General features: G+C 37.4%; 2 protein-coding genes across 5 annotated transcripts in view; one reads left to right on the forward strand and one right to left on the reverse strand.

Moving 5' to 3' along the window:
* Nucleotides 1-16103, reverse strand: part of cep350 (centrosomal protein 350) — a 34333-nt gene extending 18230 nt beyond the window's left edge. For both annotated transcript variants that reach the window (XM_081606408.1, XM_081606407.1), the window contains exons 1-15: nucleotides 15729-16103; nucleotides 13519-13607; nucleotides 13378-13421; nucleotides 13172-13280; nucleotides 12918-13083; nucleotides 11049-11650; nucleotides 10799-10912; nucleotides 10007-10126; nucleotides 7868-7987; nucleotides 4652-5385; nucleotides 4431-4549; nucleotides 2862-3868; nucleotides 2589-2742; nucleotides 2040-2113; nucleotides 1492-1669 (exon numbers count right to left, since the gene is read on the reverse strand). In XM_081606408.1, coding sequence (XP_081462534.1) covers nucleotides 1492-1669; nucleotides 2040-2113; nucleotides 2589-2742; nucleotides 2862-3868; nucleotides 4431-4549; nucleotides 4652-5385; nucleotides 7868-7987; nucleotides 10007-10126; nucleotides 10799-10912; nucleotides 11049-11650; nucleotides 12918-13083; nucleotides 13172-13280; nucleotides 13378-13421; nucleotides 13519-13594 — 3617 coding nt within the window. In that variant the 5' untranslated portion in view covers nucleotides 13595-13607; nucleotides 15729-16103. The remainder of the gene's footprint in view (nucleotides 1-1491; nucleotides 1670-2039; nucleotides 2114-2588; nucleotides 2743-2861; nucleotides 3869-4430; nucleotides 4550-4651; nucleotides 5386-7867; nucleotides 7988-10006; nucleotides 10127-10798; nucleotides 10913-11048; nucleotides 11651-12917; nucleotides 13084-13171; nucleotides 13281-13377; nucleotides 13422-13518; nucleotides 13608-15728) is intronic.
* A 556-nt stretch (nucleotides 16104-16659) lies between these two features.
* Nucleotides 16660-21065, forward strand: part of cacna1ea (calcium channel, voltage-dependent, R type, alpha 1E subunit a) — a 103325-nt gene continuing 98919 nt past the window's right edge. For 2 of the 3 annotated variants that reach the window (XM_081606410.1, XM_081606409.1), the window contains exons 1-2: nucleotides 16660-16754; nucleotides 17091-17194. The gene's annotated coding sequence lies outside the window, so the exon portion shown is untranslated. The remainder of the gene's footprint in view (nucleotides 16755-17090; nucleotides 17195-21065) is intronic. The other variant, XM_081606411.1, reaches the window with a different exon arrangement.

A 21065-nucleotide genomic window follows, 5' to 3' on the forward strand; every position in this document is an offset into this window, starting at 1 on the left:
GGCTCTTCCCAAACACTGTAAATACTTTAGGAAAGTCCAAACATAAGGGAAGTTATAACACCAGTATGTTAACTATCAAAAATAGTTAAGTCTATAGCTGCAGATCTGAATGCAGTTCTTCTATTCTGTCCCTGAACCCTTTTTCTTTGTCTCACACGCACGCACGCACGCACGCACACACACAAATACAAGCATAAATTCAAGAACAAACACACATACACACAGCTGCGTTAAATTGGACTCTACCCTCTTTAGCACAAAGGATCAATACACAACCTCGGTTATTAGATTACACTGTCGCAACAGATCTGGTAGTGTTCACAATTTTTTAGACTTTTACCACATAAAATAAATATTTTACTTGTACATGAAATTAAAATGACAACTTATTGGTGTGCAATCATTTAATTTTATTGTGTAGAAGCTTCTCACTCTACAGAGCAGCAAAGAATTTTGTATACTGTAGCGGGGTATTTTAATAAAAACAGATTTAAGACACAGCACTTGCATACTTTAGCATCTGGACTACATCAATGATAAAAAGAAAAATCAAGTCATTTTAAACAACACAGTTCACTCTAATCTCTATACATTTTATTTATATATATATATATATATATATATATATATATATATATATATATATATGGCAATAAGCGGAACTCTATGAGGAAACATTATGCGTTTAAACATAGGAATAAAGCAAGAAAGCATTTCAAAATAAATGTTTTCTTTAAACTCAAACTGAAGTTTAGATTTGTGTATAATGGTTGCGTTGCTCTAATTCAGCTGAAAAAGCATATTTGTTTCTTTCGATGAGCAACAGTATCTTTTTTTGAGTATACTATTTAGTTATTTGAGTTACAAAGTAAATTTGAGTAATTTCAGGAATGTCGGCTAATTAGAAGACTCCTGCTTTTCAGACGCTGCTGCTACTAGAAGCACTGAGGTCTTATTATACTCCATGGTGGCATAGAGTTTTGCTAGTAGCTCATGTTTCAGGTTTACGGTGAAGTCAAACTGGTTTTTCCAGCAAATGTTTTCTCAAATGAAATACCAGAGTCTGCTGTTTCCTAAAACGTCTCTTTGAGAACTTTGAATGATTCTAATAAAAATACGTAAATTTGGCGCAATACTTTTAAAAATTGTTAAAAGCATAGAAGCCTAAATACAACAAAAGCAAACTCATGTTAACACTCAAGTTTCATGAATTGCCCACTCCCAAGCCTTTGTATGACTCACTGATGAGTCGTACAATGTCTCTCACAGCCATCCATTGTGAATGTTGGTTAGTGATTATGTGTTAAGCAAGAGGAAGCTGCGTGTTCATTAGTCTAGATGGAGGTAGTAAGTCCACTACAACACAAGATGGATGAGTTTTCAAGAACAAAAGGTCTTTTTGAAGAAGAATGTGAATGATATAAGGCTTAGATTGTACAATAACAAATTAAGCAATCCGCTTTCTTAATTGTAATCTGCATGGGACTTTACCTTTGTGGAGAATAGGCTGAAGGTTCTCCTAATGTGTCAGAATCTGCACTTTTGAGCTGAGCTTGACTCAAACTTCTGTCTGAAGCTCTCTTTTTGTGGTCAGAGGAGAGAGTTTCTGAAAGCGGTGAACTCCTCTGTTCTTCTACAAGAGTTGCGTCACTCTGGTCTGAAATAGTTGCTGTAGACACATAAAACAATTTTTTTATACCATAGAAACTAATAAACATTTAAAAATGGGCACAGTGCTTAAACACAGCAAAATTTAATTTTTGTGCTTTGCTATTAATGCTAAGACAATATTCTAAGGTTGCCTTAATCCACACCACTTGTTGTTTCAACCCAATTTTTCAAACCCATCTTTTGTGAACCCTGGTTCACAAAATGGATGACTTTGTACCAAACTTTACAACTAAAAGATAAAACTAAGCTTAAAAAAATTCAGCTCAGTCTAATGTGTTGTTAAAAAAGATGATTAAACTTTGCTATTTACATATTGATTGATTTCCAACTTGCTCAAAACAGGAAAAAAAGCCAAAACACAATTATACCTCTTTTACTGGTGGAGTGCCTGGAAAGCGGTGAGGAACCAGGTGTTGAGCCTGGGGAAATGCGCTGTGAGCGACTGGATAAATAAAAAGATTAATGTTAGCAATAAATCATTTCTGTACTAATATGACTTTTGATCAGCTTTTTAAAGTGATCATGCTAAAACAACGCAGGTAAAACAAAGGAGAATATTTGCCACAACAATTAGGATAAATATCTATATAAAAGATCATATTAAATTATATTTTAAATAAGATGTTTATTATTAATGAATACAATTTATGTCATTGCCCAAACTCAAACCTGTATGTGGCTACATGGACTCATCATTTGCAACATGATAAGCAACTCACTATAACAACCAGCCAACACTTTCTGATACGTGTGCAAACACCAAAATACAGAAACAATATATCTAATAATAACTCTTTTTAGTCTTTAAGCTAAAACTCAAGGAAATATTTATATGTGCAAAGTTTTCATTCTTTCCAGCTGTGTGACATGAATGCCACCCAGTGGTCATGCTACAGACGCCTCGGTTTTTCTGTTACCTGGGTGACCTGGGGCCTCTCTTTAGATGGCTGCTGGTTTTGCTGCTATGTGATGAAACAAAGTCATCCTCATAGAGCGCTGCTTCATCTTGGCTGTTTTCAGAGTGTGAAGAATGAGGAAGTGGAGAATTATTCCCTGAAGCTCTCTCACTCACTAAAATATAAAGCGGAGGAAAGAAGATATCGTGTTACGTCCAACTGTGTGTCTCATAAATAAACTGGATTTTACAGTAGAATCATCCTACAACAGAAACCACTGATGGATGAATTTACCTTTTATAGACCCTTGCACATTTTTCGTGAAAATATTGATTACGCTCAGAGGACTTCCTTCGTTCAGCTCTTCCCATGGTGCCTTGCTGCCATTAAGTTGTGTAAAAGGCGGGCTGAGGGCTGCATACTCCGCTGCCTCCCTCTGGAACTCAAACAGTCGCTTGTTATGACTTCTTTTACCTGCGCTGTAGTCCGCTGCCTCCAAGTAATCTGAATTACACCCATGGTTGCTGGTGTAGTGAGGAGGACTTCCGTATTCCTCAGAGAAACTTCCTTCACTAAGAAGAGGACCCTCACTAATGGAACCAGCACTTGAATCGTGGAGATCAGTCTGATACGGATACACCAGATTCTCCGGTTTTTTAGTTTTTATTCTTTGTACTAGTTTTTCTGTTCTCTCTTCCATGCCCAAGTCACCAATAATCCTCCTGTCTTCTTGGGTGTAAGTGTTTAAAGTTAACCCATTTACACCCGGAGAACCAGCATGTGGATTTGTCAAACTGGTGTGTGTCTTTTCATTTAAGTCGTGCAGATTCCCGGCTCCTGGAAGAACTATGCCAGTATATGAAGTATTAGCTGCATTTGTGAACGCTTTTTGTGCCCTAAAGGAGAAGTTGTTATTTTCGGTAGCATGAGCAACGGTTCCTGTCCAGTGATCAACATCAAGGCTAGAGGTTCTGGGGTGCAAAACGGTATCAACATCCATGGAAGTCGCTGCACCGTAGTTGATCCCTTGTCCAGCGAACCTTCGCGCCTCCGTTTCGATACGGTTTGAGAGGGATGTGGCCTTTGCCTTCAGGGCTTCAATACGAGATATTCTGGTCGGGGACTGGAGGTGAGGTGCTGTGGCAGGCTGTTCAGTGTACTTTCTGCTACTAGAAGCTAATGCTGCCTCCAGTCTTAAAAGCTGAGAGAGGAGATGTTCATTAGAAGCTACTTGTATGCCGCTGGCGGGGTGAAAAGCTGGATGATCAGGCTGAAGCACAGAGGTAAATTCAAGATCATTCCTGTGAGAGATTAGAAAAGAAAAATGGCTCACAAATAATCAGAACAAAAATCAGTGAATCAAACAAAAAGCAAGAAAAAAATGGAAACAAATACGTTTTACATAAATCAAACAGTCTACTCAATATGAAAATATCTGAAAGTGGAACAAAAATATATACTGTTTTATTAGAGCTTTCTTTTATCAGTACATCTTTCTCCATATCCATCCATGTGATATTATTTAGGGAAAATAAAATGACTAATAATTGTTTTTAAATTAGATGACAAAAAGAAGTCAATTATTTGTGTTCTTTCATGCACCGATTGCAGGAGACTGCACATTTTCTGCTTTCTTTTTCCTTTGATATTAAAAGTACTTGTTTATTAGCCTAAGTCGTTAATCAAAAGTTCAAGTCAATGGTTGGTTTTTCTGGGTAGAACCAGCATCACTAGATAAGATATATCAACTTTGACCTTTGAGAGAATCATTTGTGGTTAATTTCCTGTCTGTGGAGTTTCTCACTCTACAATGTAAAGGAAGTTCGTACTCAGATTAGCAAACATTTTGCAGCAACTCAGTACCTGGATAATGGCAGTGGTGGCTGCTCATTCAAAGACTTGTCACTGCTTGAGGGGCTTTGTGAAACCCCGATTCTTTTGTTTTCTTTGTCCGACTCTCCTGAAGGCTGGTACATGGGTCTCTGGAAAATAATCATCGTTAGTCACACTTCCACAATGTTTCGTCCTCAAATCAGTTTTTAAATATAAAAAAAGAGAAACTTTCTTATTTGAAAGCCTAATACCATCTGAATGAAAGGTGCAGAATGTGGCTCAGGTGTTGCCTCGCTGAGTCGGGCGTCCTCCAGAAGCAGTCTGGTGTAGGTCTCCTGCAGTCGCTTTTGAACAGGGGCCACAACTGCCTCAGAGGAAAGGGTTGCAGTTCTTGCTACTTCTCTTTGTTTCTTGTACAGCTCCTGCAATCTCTGATTTCTTTTTACTGCCTCCTCTTTTACTGCTCTCTTCTCTTCTGCCTGTCGCCTCTTTCTCTCCTCTTGCTGTTGTGCAATGTATTGGCGAACCGTGTCTGCGTCATAGTGCCGCTTCTTGACACTTTTGCTTGTTCTGTCAGTATTGTCAGGCTGGCGTGTGGTGGGGCTAGCACTCCGGCAGACCCTGGAGCTGGTGTTTGCCACTCCTGTAGATCCCCAAGCAGAGACTGGCGCCCTCGTCCGAGAACCTGACCCTCCTCTTCCTCTTCTACTACCACTGACACCCCGGGATCTTTTACGAGCACGCTCTTCCATTTCAGCTGTTTCGCAATCCAGCTGAAGGTCATTAAGAATCCCCTGGATGTCTACTGACAAAACATCTGTCTTCACTCCCCGTAGCGTCTTGTCCTGAGCTGAGGAAGAGGGACTGTATGAGGTCGTAGGGCGGCTGGCCGTTTGCTCCTGAAAAGCACTGCGAGACCTCTCTGTGCTGCTTGGCCGAGAGCGTCTCCTCTGTTCTGAATGTGGGTCCGAGTGATGATGGGAAGCTGGTGAAAAATGTAAGGAAAAAAAGAAAGAGGTGAGACGTGCAAGTGAACAGTGCACAAATTTTCATGTCAGTACATCCCTATCCAGAATGATAAACCTACCACAAAAACAGACAGAACACTGTTTAAATCAGTTTAGTTCTGAGTTTGAATTCAAATATGAGATTAAAAAGTTAGAAGAAAACTTTATTTACTGCTTAGAAATGGAAAATTATTGAAATTTAAACAGTGTTTGCTGAAGTCTGCATGGCCTCTATACCTGAGGTTTGAGTACACATCCTATTAGAGTTAGGCTCAGTCTCCTTTATAACTAATTCAAAGCAATGATGTTACTTAGTCACACATTTCTGTCCTGCTTTTAAAAATTTCAGTAGTTTAGTTCCTAGAAATAATGGTATTTTGTTCACTTTTTACATATTCATGTTTTGATAAGAGAAACTTCAATATAAATAATAAGCCAAACCTGGATAATAAGTACATAAAAGCAGATTATTTAAAAGTAGATAATTATTAAATTCCATTGCATGCTCAAACAAATGGCTACACTCTAAAAAACAATATCTGAATAGTAGCACAGATCCAGAAAGGATCAACATAATGAATGAGGCATGGCCAAAGGGTTAACAGCGGCGACTTTAATCTAGGCCAAATTGAACAATCCCATGGACCATCTAATCCAGATAGATTATTTTAGAGCATGTCTGTGAAGAGCTTTACTGGACTTCACACACACTAGATGGCGCATGCACTTGGGCAGTCAATAAATATCAATCCATGTATTATTGTGCATTCAACTTGACAAGCCAGTCAATCTGTATTTGTTCCGGTCAGTGGCTCGCACTGCAGACATATTCAAAATAAAATGGAAGGCAGAGACTCAGAGTGTGTGAATGCAACACCAACACTGAGTCAGAGACCTGAAACAGCTCTGAATTTTTTACTCATGTCATTTTGGCTTATCCTGGTGAAAACCAACGTAAAACCTACATAACTTAGTGCAACTTAAATTCAAAATTTATGTTTAACATAATGTTATAAATAATAATATAAAAAGCAAGTTCCCAATTTAATAAACAATCGTCAACAGATAAAGCCTTCTCAACCTAAATAAGTTGCAACCAAGACAAAAGGAAAGTAACAATAAAAAACAAGAACAAAAAATATAGAGGAAGTAAATTAACTGGCTAGAATCAGCTCATGTACAACTTGATCAACCCTGTCTGGGTTTATATAGATTAGTGAAAGCGCCACAGCTGGTGGATATTGTTACAGAGTGAAAAAGATTCTTAACTATCTACTTTCATTATTACTGAGCTGCTCACAGACATAAGAGGTAACAGTAAGGCTGAAGGAAGCACTGCAAGTTGGTGTGTTCTAACCTGTAGAGATGTGTTATGGAATAAACTGGAATCTGAGAAACGTCTGAACTAAGATGAGAAAGCAATACTGTTAATGAGATATTACTGCAATGACGCTAAAAATGATTAGCTTAATTTCTGTATTTTATCTTGCTTTAACATTACATGATGTCCCTATCATATTCGGTGCCATCCTGCATCTCAGCCACTAAAAATAAATATTGGCTGTGTGTATTAAAGGCAGTTAGCCTGTCCGGAGGGTCAAATCAATTGGCAGGGCATGAATGGGTGACACCAAAAATATAGTATCCTTATAAATATGGTATCCAAGTAGTCCGTTGTCATTGCAACGACGACTTCAATTTGATGTATCATGCAGTCCTGGTAGGGAGCAATGCCAACTTCTTGGTTTAAAATAGCAAAACCCTGTTTTACAGCATGTCTTCTCCCATATACACCTCTGTTCTTAAAATAAGAAATAATGATTGGAAAAAAATTTATGCATTTTTATATTCACAAAAAAACATGAGTTATCTTTTATAGTAGCCCTCAAAGAGAAATCTGAGCTGACAAAGTGTTAAGAGGTCAACGCTTTACCAAGAACAGGGAAAGTTCTGCTTCAAAATGCTTAAGAGGATCTGTACTAAAAGGAGGGATAAACTGAGGGCTAACCCATGGCTCTACGGGGAAAAATGTGACAGAATTTATGACATAAGCAGTCATGCCCAATGCACTGCTAAGTATCTGTATCTGTACTGCAGTGTTTTAATTATCTCAGCCAGTTTGATGCATGACTTTTGACAAGATTGCACTTAATAAAATATAATTTTACTGATATCCAGATGCAATATGCATGGGGACATTTTTAAAAACAATTACAGCTAGCTAGTTTATTCACAAGCTTTATAAAATACTTAAGCAATAAACCTTCTACCTTTTAGTACAATTAACACAGACATTATTGCAAAGGCCAACAGGAGTTGGATCGAGAAAGCTATTCTGAATTGTTGAAACCACGTATACTGTCTGATGTTTGCCTGTAACCACTTCAAACAGCATCTCATGACAGAACATTATGTGCTGGTATGTATGGCAGGTTAACAGTTCATGTTCCTGAGCCGCACCTGTTCGGGTCTGTCTGCCAGCTGGATGGGAACTGTGCTCTTCACTGGGTAGCTTTGGAGCAGAACCTAGTACCATCTTTACCAGTTTTTGGCCCTCACGCCATGATGCAGGACTAATCACTGCAAAAGGAACAACATACACAGTTCAGATCAAAGTGCTGAAAATTTCATTACGATAAATGAATGACATAGATAAAGGGACACATGAGTGTACGGTTCTATGAAGATCTTTAGCGATTAGGGTAAAGTGGCTAGAAAAAAAATAAAATAAAATGAAGTTTTTCTGTAGAAATTAGATTTGTTAGGTTACCTTTATGACAACCTAACACCTTTGTCCTGTCTGAAAGGACTTCCTTTGACACGGCTCACCTGCTCTGACAGATGACTCAATGCATTGCAATGTCTTGTGCACAAAATATTCAGAACAGTTCCAAGTATTCCACATCAAATAACCAAGCAGCTGTTTGAACCGAGTTGATGAGCCAAGTGAACCTGGCCGCAGATGTCTATTTATAGTAGCGTTCCAACATGAAGCACAGACCAGTCAGACTTGAGGGACTGCACACATATTTCTGAGCAATCTGTTGGATTTCTTCAAAAGATAACTGTCAGTTTCGTACTAACATATGTTTATAATTACTAACACAGCGAAGTAACTTTGGTTATAATTTGACTTACTTGAACTTTATGCGGCTAGATTTAACTTGGACCTGATTATTCTTGCTTTAGAACACCCTTAACATGATGTGCTCTGTGTAGCTGCTAAACAAAGAGTGAAACTGAGGTGAACAGAAAGACAAGGAATCACCAAACACTGGGGTAGATGACAAGAACAACAGAAGAGATTGTTCACAGCAAGTTTTTACAAACATGACAGCACACAATGCACCCTAACCGCCTGGTCTAACAACACAAGAGAAAAAAAAATCAGATTTCTTCCTGTTCAGTGAGACCTTAACAACCAGCAGCAACTAATAGCTTCCTAGCAGTCTTTGCTCTTTTCTGATATAATGAGAATAAGGGGATTTTAAATCTTAAATAATCCACTTTTGTCAAACACACATACTAAACAACAACAGAAGTTGAAATAAGGAGCCAGAATATTGTGTGCAAACTACTTCCAACAACTGTCTGTGTTGTTTCCAGCCATGCAGAAGCAGCTGGTGTTTAGCCAACAAAGATTTAAAGATTTTCTTTTTTTTAATCCTTTGAATGTGAAGCTGTATTCTGAAATGTCCATGTCAATTTGCAAAATGCTCCAGTCTGACAAAAGCTGCTCAAGGCGAAGCACTGTACTCATGGATTCCAAAACTTTAAAAGTGTTAGCATCAGGAGAAACAAAATTAATAAAAACAGCACAAAAACCGATGAAGATGGTAAATAATCACATGTACCCACAAATGTTTTGCTTGATCCGGTGGTACATGGCTGAAGCCTGGTTGTCTTTGTGTCTCTTGTTGGTTTTAAAGCACATTTAATGCATAGTAGAAAACAAATCTATGGGGATTAGGGTCATAACTCTGGTTCAGTAGAGCAGTATCCCTGGTTAAAATAATGTAGTGCTTGGAAAACTGTGCATGTAAGACAAATCTAGGTCAGCAGCGTAGACCTCAGAGCCCATCGTTTAATCTATGAACTCATCTGATGTGAGTACAGACTTTTCACATTTATGTCCTCGGGTTGGTGGCTCAAGAGGGTGAAGTGCAGAGCAGACTGAGGGATAGATTTTACCCTGACACCACCAGAATAGTTGAAGACTAAAGTAAGACAAAATCAAATTGATTCAAAAATACTTTTTTGATCCCAAAGGAAAATTAAATGTTGTTGTAGCTCATTAATTCACATTGTTGTATTAAAAGGTCAACGCCCTGACATATATACTCAAATAGCTGTAGAACAGTGGATGAGTAACAATAAACAGCTACACTATCCCTGTGAATGTGGTAGAACTCATTTTATTGACATTAAAGGAAGTCCGTTTTGGATTCAGCGACCTAAAATGTTTCTAACAAGAAATTAATTGCAGAATAGAAGAGAAGCATAAAGCAGAAGTCTGGTGGTTTTTCCATTTTTCATCATAATTAAATGCAGATTCAGTACTGTGTTAGCCCACATACTGTATAGTAAAGAGAACTATACCTGGTTTAAAATTCTGCTCAGATACTGGGGCAACTTTTTGGACCTTCCTGACTGGTTTGGATGGCCTCTTCTCCTTGGACCTTTCTGTTCTCTGATGCTGATGCCTGAATTTGCTGCTCTCTATACAGAAAGGACAAATAAAGAAAATACCCAACAGAATGAATAAAACAGAATTTCTTATTTTGGATACTATATGTGTACAAAAAAACAGCTCAACATTTCCAGTTAGACATAACCAGATAACTTGTAGGTATAGTAAGGTTAAAAAAAAGAAGACATTTTCAAAGTCATGAACATTTCTAGTCATACTGATTCTATAATTTAAAGGCCTTTAACTGGATGAGATGTTAGTGAAACCACTGAGGAGGGAAGAGTTTTCTTTGCCTATAGTGCACTGAATAACCTGTTGTGCTGTTCTGCATGTAAGCAAGTTAAGAAATACATTTGGCTATTAAGAATGTGAAAACAGAAGGAGATTGTGTAAACACCATGATGACAAAGTAAAATAATGGTATTTCGACATAACATTCAGATTCTCATGTCATCCTGTGCCTGTTCTGAAACTTATATTTTTTCTTTTATAAAACTAACATTCAGAGGAATTACAAAATTAAGAAAATCATATGCAATCGTTAATTTAATAGACATATTAATCTCAAATACATAAAAAAAAAAAACTGAATTTTAATCAAAACACAAAAACAACAAAGTTGCAAACCTGTCCAATTAATCAAGACAAAGTGTATGGGTAAGGTAAACTAAAATACTGAGTGGCCTCGTAAATATATTTACCAGGAAATTGGTGTGATATGTCTCTGTAAACTTTTCTGTTGAGGTTATGGAATTCGTCCTCTTTCCAAACTTTACCATCAGGAATCTGGACCTTTGTCTCTGCACTGTTGAAACCTGTGGATGAAAAAAAAAAAGAAATACATTGAAATACAAAACTGTACTTCTTACTGAAAAGTACAAACATTATTCTAATGTAGGCAGTCAAAACATAAAAGCTTGAGGAATGAGAAAAATGCATGTATTAAAATACCTTTGTATATAGGTGCTGGCGGTGCTGCTGTGACTTTCCTTATCTTTGCTGCTGGCATGGTGCTTGAACCAACATTGTCACCCTCAACAAATGCAACAATGGGCTTTTCAAGACAACTCTTGGACTTTTCCTTGTCTGCCATCTCCTCCAAATGTTGCCTCTGTCTTCGAATGCGCTCCTTCAGTTTTTCTAATTTATCATCCGGCTGATGTCGCCTCAGGTTTTCCAAGCGTTGGGAAACTGAGCCCGGGCTTGAGGAAGGAGTGCTCTCCCCTTGGCGTGAAGAGCTGGGCGTCCGAGCAAAACTCTTTGATTCGCGACTATCCATGACAAGTTGTGCTTTGTGAGTGTTCTGCTCTGTCTTCAGGCCGTCCAAGACAGGCTGGTCATTGAGGTAGCGCACCTCGGCACTCTCCAGTGCAGAGGAGCGTGTGCTGTCCAAGTCCCCGTCAGTCTGCTTGTCCCTGGTGTCTCTCTGGTAGATCAGCTGGCTGGGCAGAGGATCTGAGCTAGGCAGGGAGGATGTGTATGAAGACCCTGGCACGGACTGCAGATTGTAGGCCTCCAGCTGAGAAAAGGGATGTGAAGGCGGGGTGGCCTCTCTGGACGTACACCAGATTACATGGGATCAAGAAGAGAAACAAGATTTAGTTTTAATTTACAGCTCAGTGAATTTACAAATGAAACAGAGTTTGAAATTATTTCATTGTGTAGGAAAGTATCTCGGCACTTAAAATATGCAGGAAAAAAGTGAAATTTGAAAAAACATCAAATTTAAGCTGTTAAGAGTTTTGTGAAAGAAAATACATTTCCCATTGCACGCTGAAGATTAAGGCCGTGAATGGTCCTAGAGAACTCAATAAAAAAACCTTTACAAGTTATCAGAGTTTGCCTCACCTTATATTTTAAAATAATTAATCACACAAAAACGCTTTTCACACACAGAGTCACCCAATCACATGAATAATTTTCTATATTTACCCTATTTTTTCACATCCAAATAAAACATCAGCTGATTAATAGGTTTGGCTACATTGCTACAGGCATTTACTTAAGATCTGCTTTACTTTGTACATGAGGGAGGGAGGGAGAGAGGGAGGGAGGGAGGGAGGGAGGGAGGGATGGATGGATGGATGGATGGATGGATGGATGGATGGATGGATGGATGGATGGATGGATGGATGGATGGATGGATGGATGGATGGATGGATGGATGGATGGATGGATGGATGGATGGATGGATGGATGGATGGATGTTACGTAACATTTGGTAAGTGAATAATTAACGGCAAGTTCAATATAGAACGAGCTGTATGCTTTATTGCTGTTACACTTCACTGATACACAGCTTTAGTTTTGCCCATCAGTCAAAACTAATGAGCAAAACTAACAGCAAGTTGTTGTAATTAACTTGCTATTAACTACAGCAAGTTCCCTGTTAACTTGCTGTAGTTAACAGGGAAACGATGTTTTCAAACAGCATACTTCAATGAAAACAGAGAGTGCTCAAACTTCATGTTTAGCTATAGTCTTTAAAAGTTGTGTGGTACAAATATATCTCTGTACTTTAGCTCAAGAAACCAAATGTTCTGCAGGTGTGTAGGTTTAAAACATCAATCCTTTGGTACAGGTGCCCCCTGAACCGACAGCAGTGTACTGAACATGTCTGGCATGAATAAATGCACTGCTGCTTTCCTAGTTTTAAAATATGTCACATTTACTAAAGCCATTCTCACAACCATTAAACTTAAAGTCAATGTGAAACCAGGCGAAACTATTAAGATATTTAACATTAGTCAACACCAAACTCAAGTACAGCAATGCATCAGTAATTCAGCCAGTAATTGTTGTTAAATTACTTTAGCTTACCTGTATGAGGCCAGAGGTTCTCTGAACTCCACATTGCTGTTCTTCCGCACATTGCTGTCCTGAGTGGCATTTCTCAAAGGGCTGCGTGAGCTGCTCTTCGCTGGACTCTTCTGATTTCCACCTCTGGGTTTTGAAGTCCCTCTAGATTCATCACCTTGTTGCCCATCTATAAAGAAAAGAGGTTGGAACGAGTAATCACAACTCTAAAAACCACATGTGTCAGAATGCAGCTGATGCATGTTGAAGTAACTCACCCCTGCTGCGAGATGAACTTGATGTTTTCTTCTTGGGGGAGATGGGGATGGAGTCCAAAAGAGCAGCAGTTCCTGGAGTGGCCTCCAAGCGATTTTCTATATGCCGCAGCTACAAAATACAAGCAGGTAGAAAACACTGTAGTCCAAGGCAACTGCGACAATTAATGAATAGATGACAAACAAATATCACCGTCATGTTTACTTACAGCAGCTTTGGACTGGGCCAAAGTTTTCCATGCAGTTGTCAGCTCTGAAAAACATTTTTTTTTGTAAATCCCAATCACAAACTGATCAAATATTACTGTAGAACTACTAACATAAATTACATTTAATATTCCCCAACGCACCTGTGCCAATATTGTGATCAGTAAGCAGTTGAGCAGATCTTGTATGGGGTACTTCAGTCCTCCTGCTGCTCCTCATCTCTCCCACTCACCTACAGTCAATTTTAACACTTTTTAAAAATGTACAAATTCAATATATTTAGCAGATTGGATAAAAAAAACCCCAAAACTAAACAAAACAAAAGAGTAACTGAAATCATGACACAAAAGACAAAATATATATGCTTGTCTTCAAGACAGACCGCCTTAAACTCTTTACAAAATAAAGTCAAATAAATCAACAAAAAACACATAATTTGTAAATAAAAAAGAAGCACTCCCAGTTGATGAAAGCAAGCATCAGCAAAGCTATGTTTACTGAAAGCACTTGAACAGCTGAGTCAGATGACCGGTTCAACCCAAGTACTGTTTTTATCACATAATAGATACCCATTATTTCGCTCTAATTAGGGAACCTCTTTCACATAAAATAATGACAATACTGTGCTGACGAATTTGTAAATGTAATCCATCCCGGACACAACTCTCTAATAAAGGCACTACTGGTTAGTTTACTGTGAATCCATGAAACTACACAGAGTCATGTGATTTTTATTTTTTTTATAAGTCATGCCTTTTACTCATACCAATCAAGTGACACAGCCAAGAGGTGAAACCAGTAGAATGAAAACAACTACTTGTCTCTTTGCGACAGCTTTTTCTTTTAAGATGTGGGATATGACCAAACAAAAACCAATAGGTACATTCTCTAGAACTGAAGTACTCATGCTGTTTCTTGAAATATTAAAACTGACTAACACTGACTCATTTGGGCAAAGATGTGAACTGAAAGTGCATACGTCTGCATTGTCAAACACTTCTTGTTGAGCAACTAAAATACCATCCTGGTTGCTTCCAAGAATAAATGCAGTACATTTTTTTCTTAGTGTTAGATAACAATTACTATGAAATGGTAAATGTCTTTGACTTCATCAAATATAGAGTTTCTTTAAGGAAAAGTCTTGTATGTGATGCTAACTCATCCAACCATTTACAGCTTATTAAGCAGATAAAGTGAATAAAACTGAAACTAAAGGAGGTGTATCCTTTAAATGCATAATCAGAAAGAAAATACAAGTTCTGTTTTTTATTAAAACCTTTTACACATGCTAGACATTCTATTGATGTGGTGGAAGTTCAAGGTGTCTGTGTCAAATGTAAACCACTCCTCTACTGTTACGACTAAGATCAAACGTAGTAACGTATATGTATTACTTTCAGTGTAATACACGAGGTAACACAAACACTTTATTCCACAAGCATGCACAAGAGCGGTGGACATGCACAATTGCTTTATATGACTATCTTTAACAATTGGAGTTGTTAAAGATAGTCATATAAAGCAATTGTGCTTTATTTGACACAATTGAATGTGCCTATGTGTTAATGACGTACTATTTTAAAATAATATTTCATATGCTAATATACTGTGGCAAAACACTTATGAGAAATATGCAACTCAGTCCAAGCAATAGTTAGACGCTGTCACATCTAACTATGTTCATAGACATGAACATACAGAAAACTGTTGCAATCTAACTTCAAACCACAAATGGCATAATATGCAAAACACAACTTCACTATGAAGAGGAACTAGAGATTGGGGTTTCCTTTTTACAGGAAGAGTAACCATTGTTTTCATTTTAATGTTAATAACTGAACTATTAGTGTGTACCTACCAAATCAACAGAAAATTAATTCACAACAAGATACATTTATTTTTACTTACTTCAAATGTATTCAGCAAAACGCAAACAGCTAAATCATATGAATTGCTAATTACATCAAAAACTAATAAAACTAGCCATTTAAAAAACAACATTAAAAGCTAAACTTTGTGAAAAAAGACTTCTTGATTTAATCTACAGGTCCTTATCTGAAATTTATAAAGGGCATGATTAAGAACTAACAAAAGTGTCGGGTTTGCATACGCTGTCATTTAAGCAGATTCACTTTCAACAAATTTTTATTTTCAAAATGCATTCGAGATTTTCTAATAACGTATAAAAAACTAACACAAAACTGTAGGCACTGCTCAGTCGCTGCGGACTTCAATTGGCATAAATTCAATCCAGGCAATAGTCGGTGCCGCAAACTCGAAAGAGTTTCGCTAGGTGGCAGGAAAATCATTAACTTAGCCTAGCAACTTATTTGTCAACACTTAAAACACATACCTTTAGGAGGACGACCCGGTGTGTCTAATTGTCCACATTTACGCTGATGAACTCATAATACGAAACTCCTAAAATATCCACAGTTCGCTTTTGATTTCCTTTAGCGATCTGTTTGCTACCGTTAGCGTTAGCCAGCTAACGTTAGCTAGTAGACTAGCCAAAAGCTACGGCAACTAAACTACCAACTTTTTACAGCGACATATATCCATTATTTCAACTTTCTTTAGAAAAAGTCATCGTGTCCAAAGCAGCTGTGAAGTTTCCTTAAGGAAATATGTCGTCTTGTCTTTCAGAGGTCGCCTTTCCCGGGTTACTATGTTGATGTTTTTCAACGGTGAAACTAGTATCCAGGACGGGTAGGTAACTGACACCGAAATACCGCGATAGTTGGCCTGCGTCATTTGTGACACTCCCCTTCTGCAAACACGAAATTAACAGCAAAGTTTGGTCAGGGTTTTCAGTTAGTTTAGTTGGTTAGTTATATTTAAAAATATATATATATTTTTTAATTAATTACTTTAATAATAGTTTTTATTATTTAAAAAAAAAATCAGAATTATTTGTCTTATTTTTGTAATTTGAGTAAATAAATTTAGTAAAGCGTGTGGTTTAGACATGTACGGTTTAGTTAAAATGACACAAGTGTGAAAGAAGCTATTAGATTGGTAAAATACTAATGTAAAACGCATTTACCCCATGCTCATGAGCAACAACATAAGAACGACCTTTTAGGCTTTACTACCCTCTTGTGGTCAAAACGAGTATTGCATAGAAAAATACCACAGATGTGTGGACACATAAAAGCCTGCACGGCATTAGTTTGTTTCCTGACAATCATCGCATTAGCTAGAATCTGATTAATTTATGCAATTTTCAACGCAACAGTTTCCTTTTTTTATCTTCCCATTTATCCAAACGTAGTTATTTATATAGCTTAGATTAGCCTTAATGGCAATAAACGTGCACGCTGAAAAACATGAGTTTTTTTTGGGTTTTTTTGGCAGCATGTGCGTTCAGTGTTCACAGGTGAGTCATAAATATATAAACCGCAGTGCAGCAGTTCGTTATGAAGGCAGACCCTCAGGTTTCCAGGTTATGGATCCCTGTTGAACCATGCGGAAGGCAACAAGTAGGTTTTTTGTGTGATGTTTTATTGTGAAACAGCACAAACGCTTCAGCCTGTAGCCTGGATTATATCACAACCGTTGGGTTTAAATTTGATGTAATTGTAAGCTATAGTGTTCCTTTAAAAAAAATGGTACTGTTAAATAGGCAAGTCATAATTTTTCTCCGATTCTAATAACCTGCTACAACCCCGACTCCCCCTACTCTCCTCCCTCATTCTCTCTCTTTTCCTCTAAGGACTCGAAGAGGAAATACTACAGCGGAGGTGGTCGTTTCTACAGACACATTTTCATTTTTTTGTGGACAGAGGACAGGAATGGACAGAAGTTGTTGCTTTTTAGGTAAGAAATTCCACCTTTCTAATGAAATTATATAGTTAGTTATAAATATTTTTGCAGTTTTGCAACTGCACACCACTAAATTGTTGTTGTTGTTATTATTATTATTATTATTATTATTATTATTATTATTATTATTGAAGAGGGAAGGCGCAAGGAAAGAAAATTCACTGCTGTCAACAGCCTCTAGTTCTTGTTTTGTATTTTTAACACAACAAACCATTCAGACCATTCAGAAATTAAGACTTTACTCACATTTTCTTACTGCATTCTTATTGTGCATAACATGTTCAGCCATTGACAGTGCATAAGTCATTCTTCACTGCATCTTTTACATCTTTATAGTCTGAATTATGTTCAAAGTGACAGAGGTGGTCGGCACTGTTTGAGCTCTGCAAAATCAGGCTTCAGACAGGACATTCTGATTGTTGAGTGTGAGCTTCACAAATAATTTTTTTTTTCAGTGTTTGTCTGACTAGTTGTCAATGAAATAACATCCTTTCCAGATTTCATGTTTATTATCATGGTCTGGGTTTAAATAAATTGGGTATTTGTCTTAAAAAAACAATCCAAACCAGAAGAACTAATTACCCATACATCTATATTTTAAAGTAAAACAGCCAACGAGAGACCAGTTTGAGCATTGTCTGTGATTCAGATGTCAAGATAGGGAAGGAAAACAGTGGCTTTCCAGATGATTTTGTCACCTCACATCTCTTTTTCTCATCTCCCCTGTAGGATAATGGGATTTAACTAGAATTAATCAAGTGATCTATTTTTTTTTTGTGCAAAGACAAAATGGATCTTGGCTTTGATCGATTCCCTTCTCTGGACTGCCTTGTTAATTATTTAATCATATGAACACTTACCAGTTACCACCCCTGGTGTCTTTATTTCCTGTTTTATTAATCGTTTCTTGTTGAGTGCTCTGATTGGCCAGACTAAATAACACCATTCTCTCTGACAGGGGTGTAAATTGCTTTTCATGGTGTATAAATTAATGCAGCTGTTCAGCTGAAGAGAGAACGGCAGTGTACTTCTTAAACCCCGTCTTAAGAACAGACTCTATGTTTGTTGACTGTGCTGTGGCCAATGCCAGAAACAGATTGTCATCAATTGCTCTCAAAGATTTTTAATCATTTCACATTGCAAACATATTTCTAACCCTTGAACTTTGTTGCATATTGTCAAAATCAAACTTCAATATATTTCTTAATGTGACAAACCACCACAAAGTACTACATAACTGTAAAAAATGGGAACAAGCAACAAAACACGTTTTCTTTTTGTTTTGTTTTTTACATAGACATGCATTTGTCATCCTCCTTCAATGTGTGAATGTTTGTGAAAAGGTTTGTTAGAAAACATTAGTGGCAGGTGTGCTGTGGTGGCGCAGAGGTTAAGCACAGTCCACATATGGAGGCCTCAGTCCTTGACGTGGTCGTCGCAGGTTTGATTCCCGGCCTGGCGACCTTTGCCACATGTCTTCCCCCTTCTCTCATTACCCACTTTCCTATCAAATAAAGGCCATTAGAGCCAATAAAACCTTTAAAAAATAAAACATCAGTGGAAAAGCAACTTAATGGAGCCCAAAGCCAGACAGGTGAGGGAGAAATCTGTGAATGAGTTTAAGTCAGAGTGATATTGTAAAACAATATTACAGGTTTTCGTCATAGAACTTTGTTAAATCCATCATTAAACAATGCAAAGCAAACCTACTAAAACATGGCGGGCTATCTAACAAACAGGCAGAGTAAAAAGATCATTACTCTGCTAGTGCTTTGCTTTTCTTTGACAGATATAGGGACACTGGTCAGACTGGAGGTAGAGGGAATTAATGCATACAAATCCATCTATGGGAACCACCAATCACATGGCAGAGGAGGACAATGATAGACCAGGAGCAGCTATCAGAGAGATAGAGATAAGTGTTAGATGGAAAGATGGAAATAGTACTTTAAGGAACTGATGAATAAGAAAAAAAAGATAAAGAATGTAGAAGAGGTACTTGCTGTGGATTGGGATGTAGTTGGAATTAGTAAGGATTATGTTTTCTAGTTCCATTGTTTTAAAAACAAGGGGGATGGTAGAATCAGGAACGAGCACATCAGGTTTTATGCTTTGGAGATAAAGTCAGACAGACCTGGCTGAAATGGTTTGGACATGCTCAGAAGAGAAACAGTGATTAAATCAGTAGAATCCGGACAGGAGGCAACAAGGAAGATCAAAAAGTAGATTTATGGATGCAGTGAAGGAGTGTATGAAATTAGGCGGTGAAAGGCTAGAGTGTATTGGTGTATTGGTGTATTAGCATGACTGAGCCTGCAAGGTTATAAGCTCTTTCTAATTATTAGTTTTTTAAACAGTGTTTCTCATAGGGTTAGATTCATGTAAAACTAATCAACAGTAATACCTTCACTCACCTTAAAAATAATCACGTTTTTGTTCAGCCTTGGTGAAGTTATGAGACTCAGTCTGCTCTTGTTGAAAACAGGAGTTGGTCTCTTTTATGTTGGATGATGACTAATTCCTGTATATTTATTTCAGTCTTCTCCAGTATGAAATTATTGTTGAACAGACAACCGTCAGTCTTGCAAACACTTGAATTTTGCAAGTGGATAGATTATAACAAAAAACATTTCTCATTTCTCTTGAGTGTGGTTGCCTTGGGCATCAAGAACACAACCTTTAAGGGGATAAAGTAGGGAAAACCAAAAATAAGCAAAAGAAACCACAACTGTTGCAAGCTGTAAAATATGATTTATGTGTGGTGTATTGGCAGCCATGTGACAGCTGAAGGGCCCAGTTACTTGCAGCTTAAATTTACCTTGAGTGCTGAGTTTTCTTATAATCCCATACAGACAAAGCCTGATGAGAGATGGGATGTCAAATCTTTATCGGTATTTTAGTTTGCAATGTATCTAGGCATAACTCAGACTTCATAAAAAAAATTGACACATACAAGGCAGCAAGTAGTAGACAATCCGTTGCTTCAAAATATTTCAGATAAATTTTAATATGTGATATGTGCAATTTAATGGGCATTTAATATGTGCAAAAAAACATATCTAAATAGAAAATTTGGCAAATGAGGGTAATTTTTGTTATACATCAACCTCAGTTATGGATATTTGTTATACTCAGAACATTTTTCCACTAAAATTAGAAAAAAGTCAATTACAAATTCTTTCAGTTTTTGAAAAAGAAAAAAAAAAGCAACATCATAAAATCATTATTTTAACAAAGTTGTGAGTTGCTGGTACAGTTATTAGTACCTGAATGGCCAACAATAATTTGTCCAACTCCCTTTTGTCAACAGGACAGTTTCTAACATACTATAAGTTTGAAGCATGCAAAGAGTAATATTTTGCACTATTTTTCTTGGCACAAACTCTCTACATCATCCAGTCCTTGGGGTTTTTTCAGATGCCTTTCCCCTCACCAGCTAACTCCAGGTGATTTTTATAATTTCTAAATCAAGGTGCTACAATCACATTGGGAAAACATTGGTTTTGCTTCAAATGAATTTGATGTGGCCACAGGTTTAGGACCATTACCCAGTTGAAATGTCCAATGTCAACCCATTTTTGGCTAAATTGCAGACGCCAGAATATTTTTATTTAAAATCTCCTCTTGTCTCCACTCTAACAAGGTTCAGTTGGAGAAAAAAACAGACCAAAGTTATCGCAGATTATCCACCACACACCACAGCTGATTGAATCGGTCCCTGTTCTAGAACCACCTGAAGTATTTGGTTATGTAAAGGTTAATCTTACTCTCATTTGACTAAAGTACACATTTAGTAGGATTTAGTAAAGTTTACCAAACTTGACATGTTTATTTGTGATGGTAGGACAGAACAGGCTTTTTCATG

Source organism: Poecilia reticulata, chromosome 4 (assembly GCF_904066995.2).
Source record: "Poecilia reticulata chromosome 4, P_reticulata-male-v2, whole genome shotgun sequence".
NCBI classification, from domain to species: domain Eukaryota; kingdom Metazoa; phylum Chordata; class Actinopteri; order Cyprinodontiformes; family Poeciliidae; genus Poecilia; species Poecilia reticulata.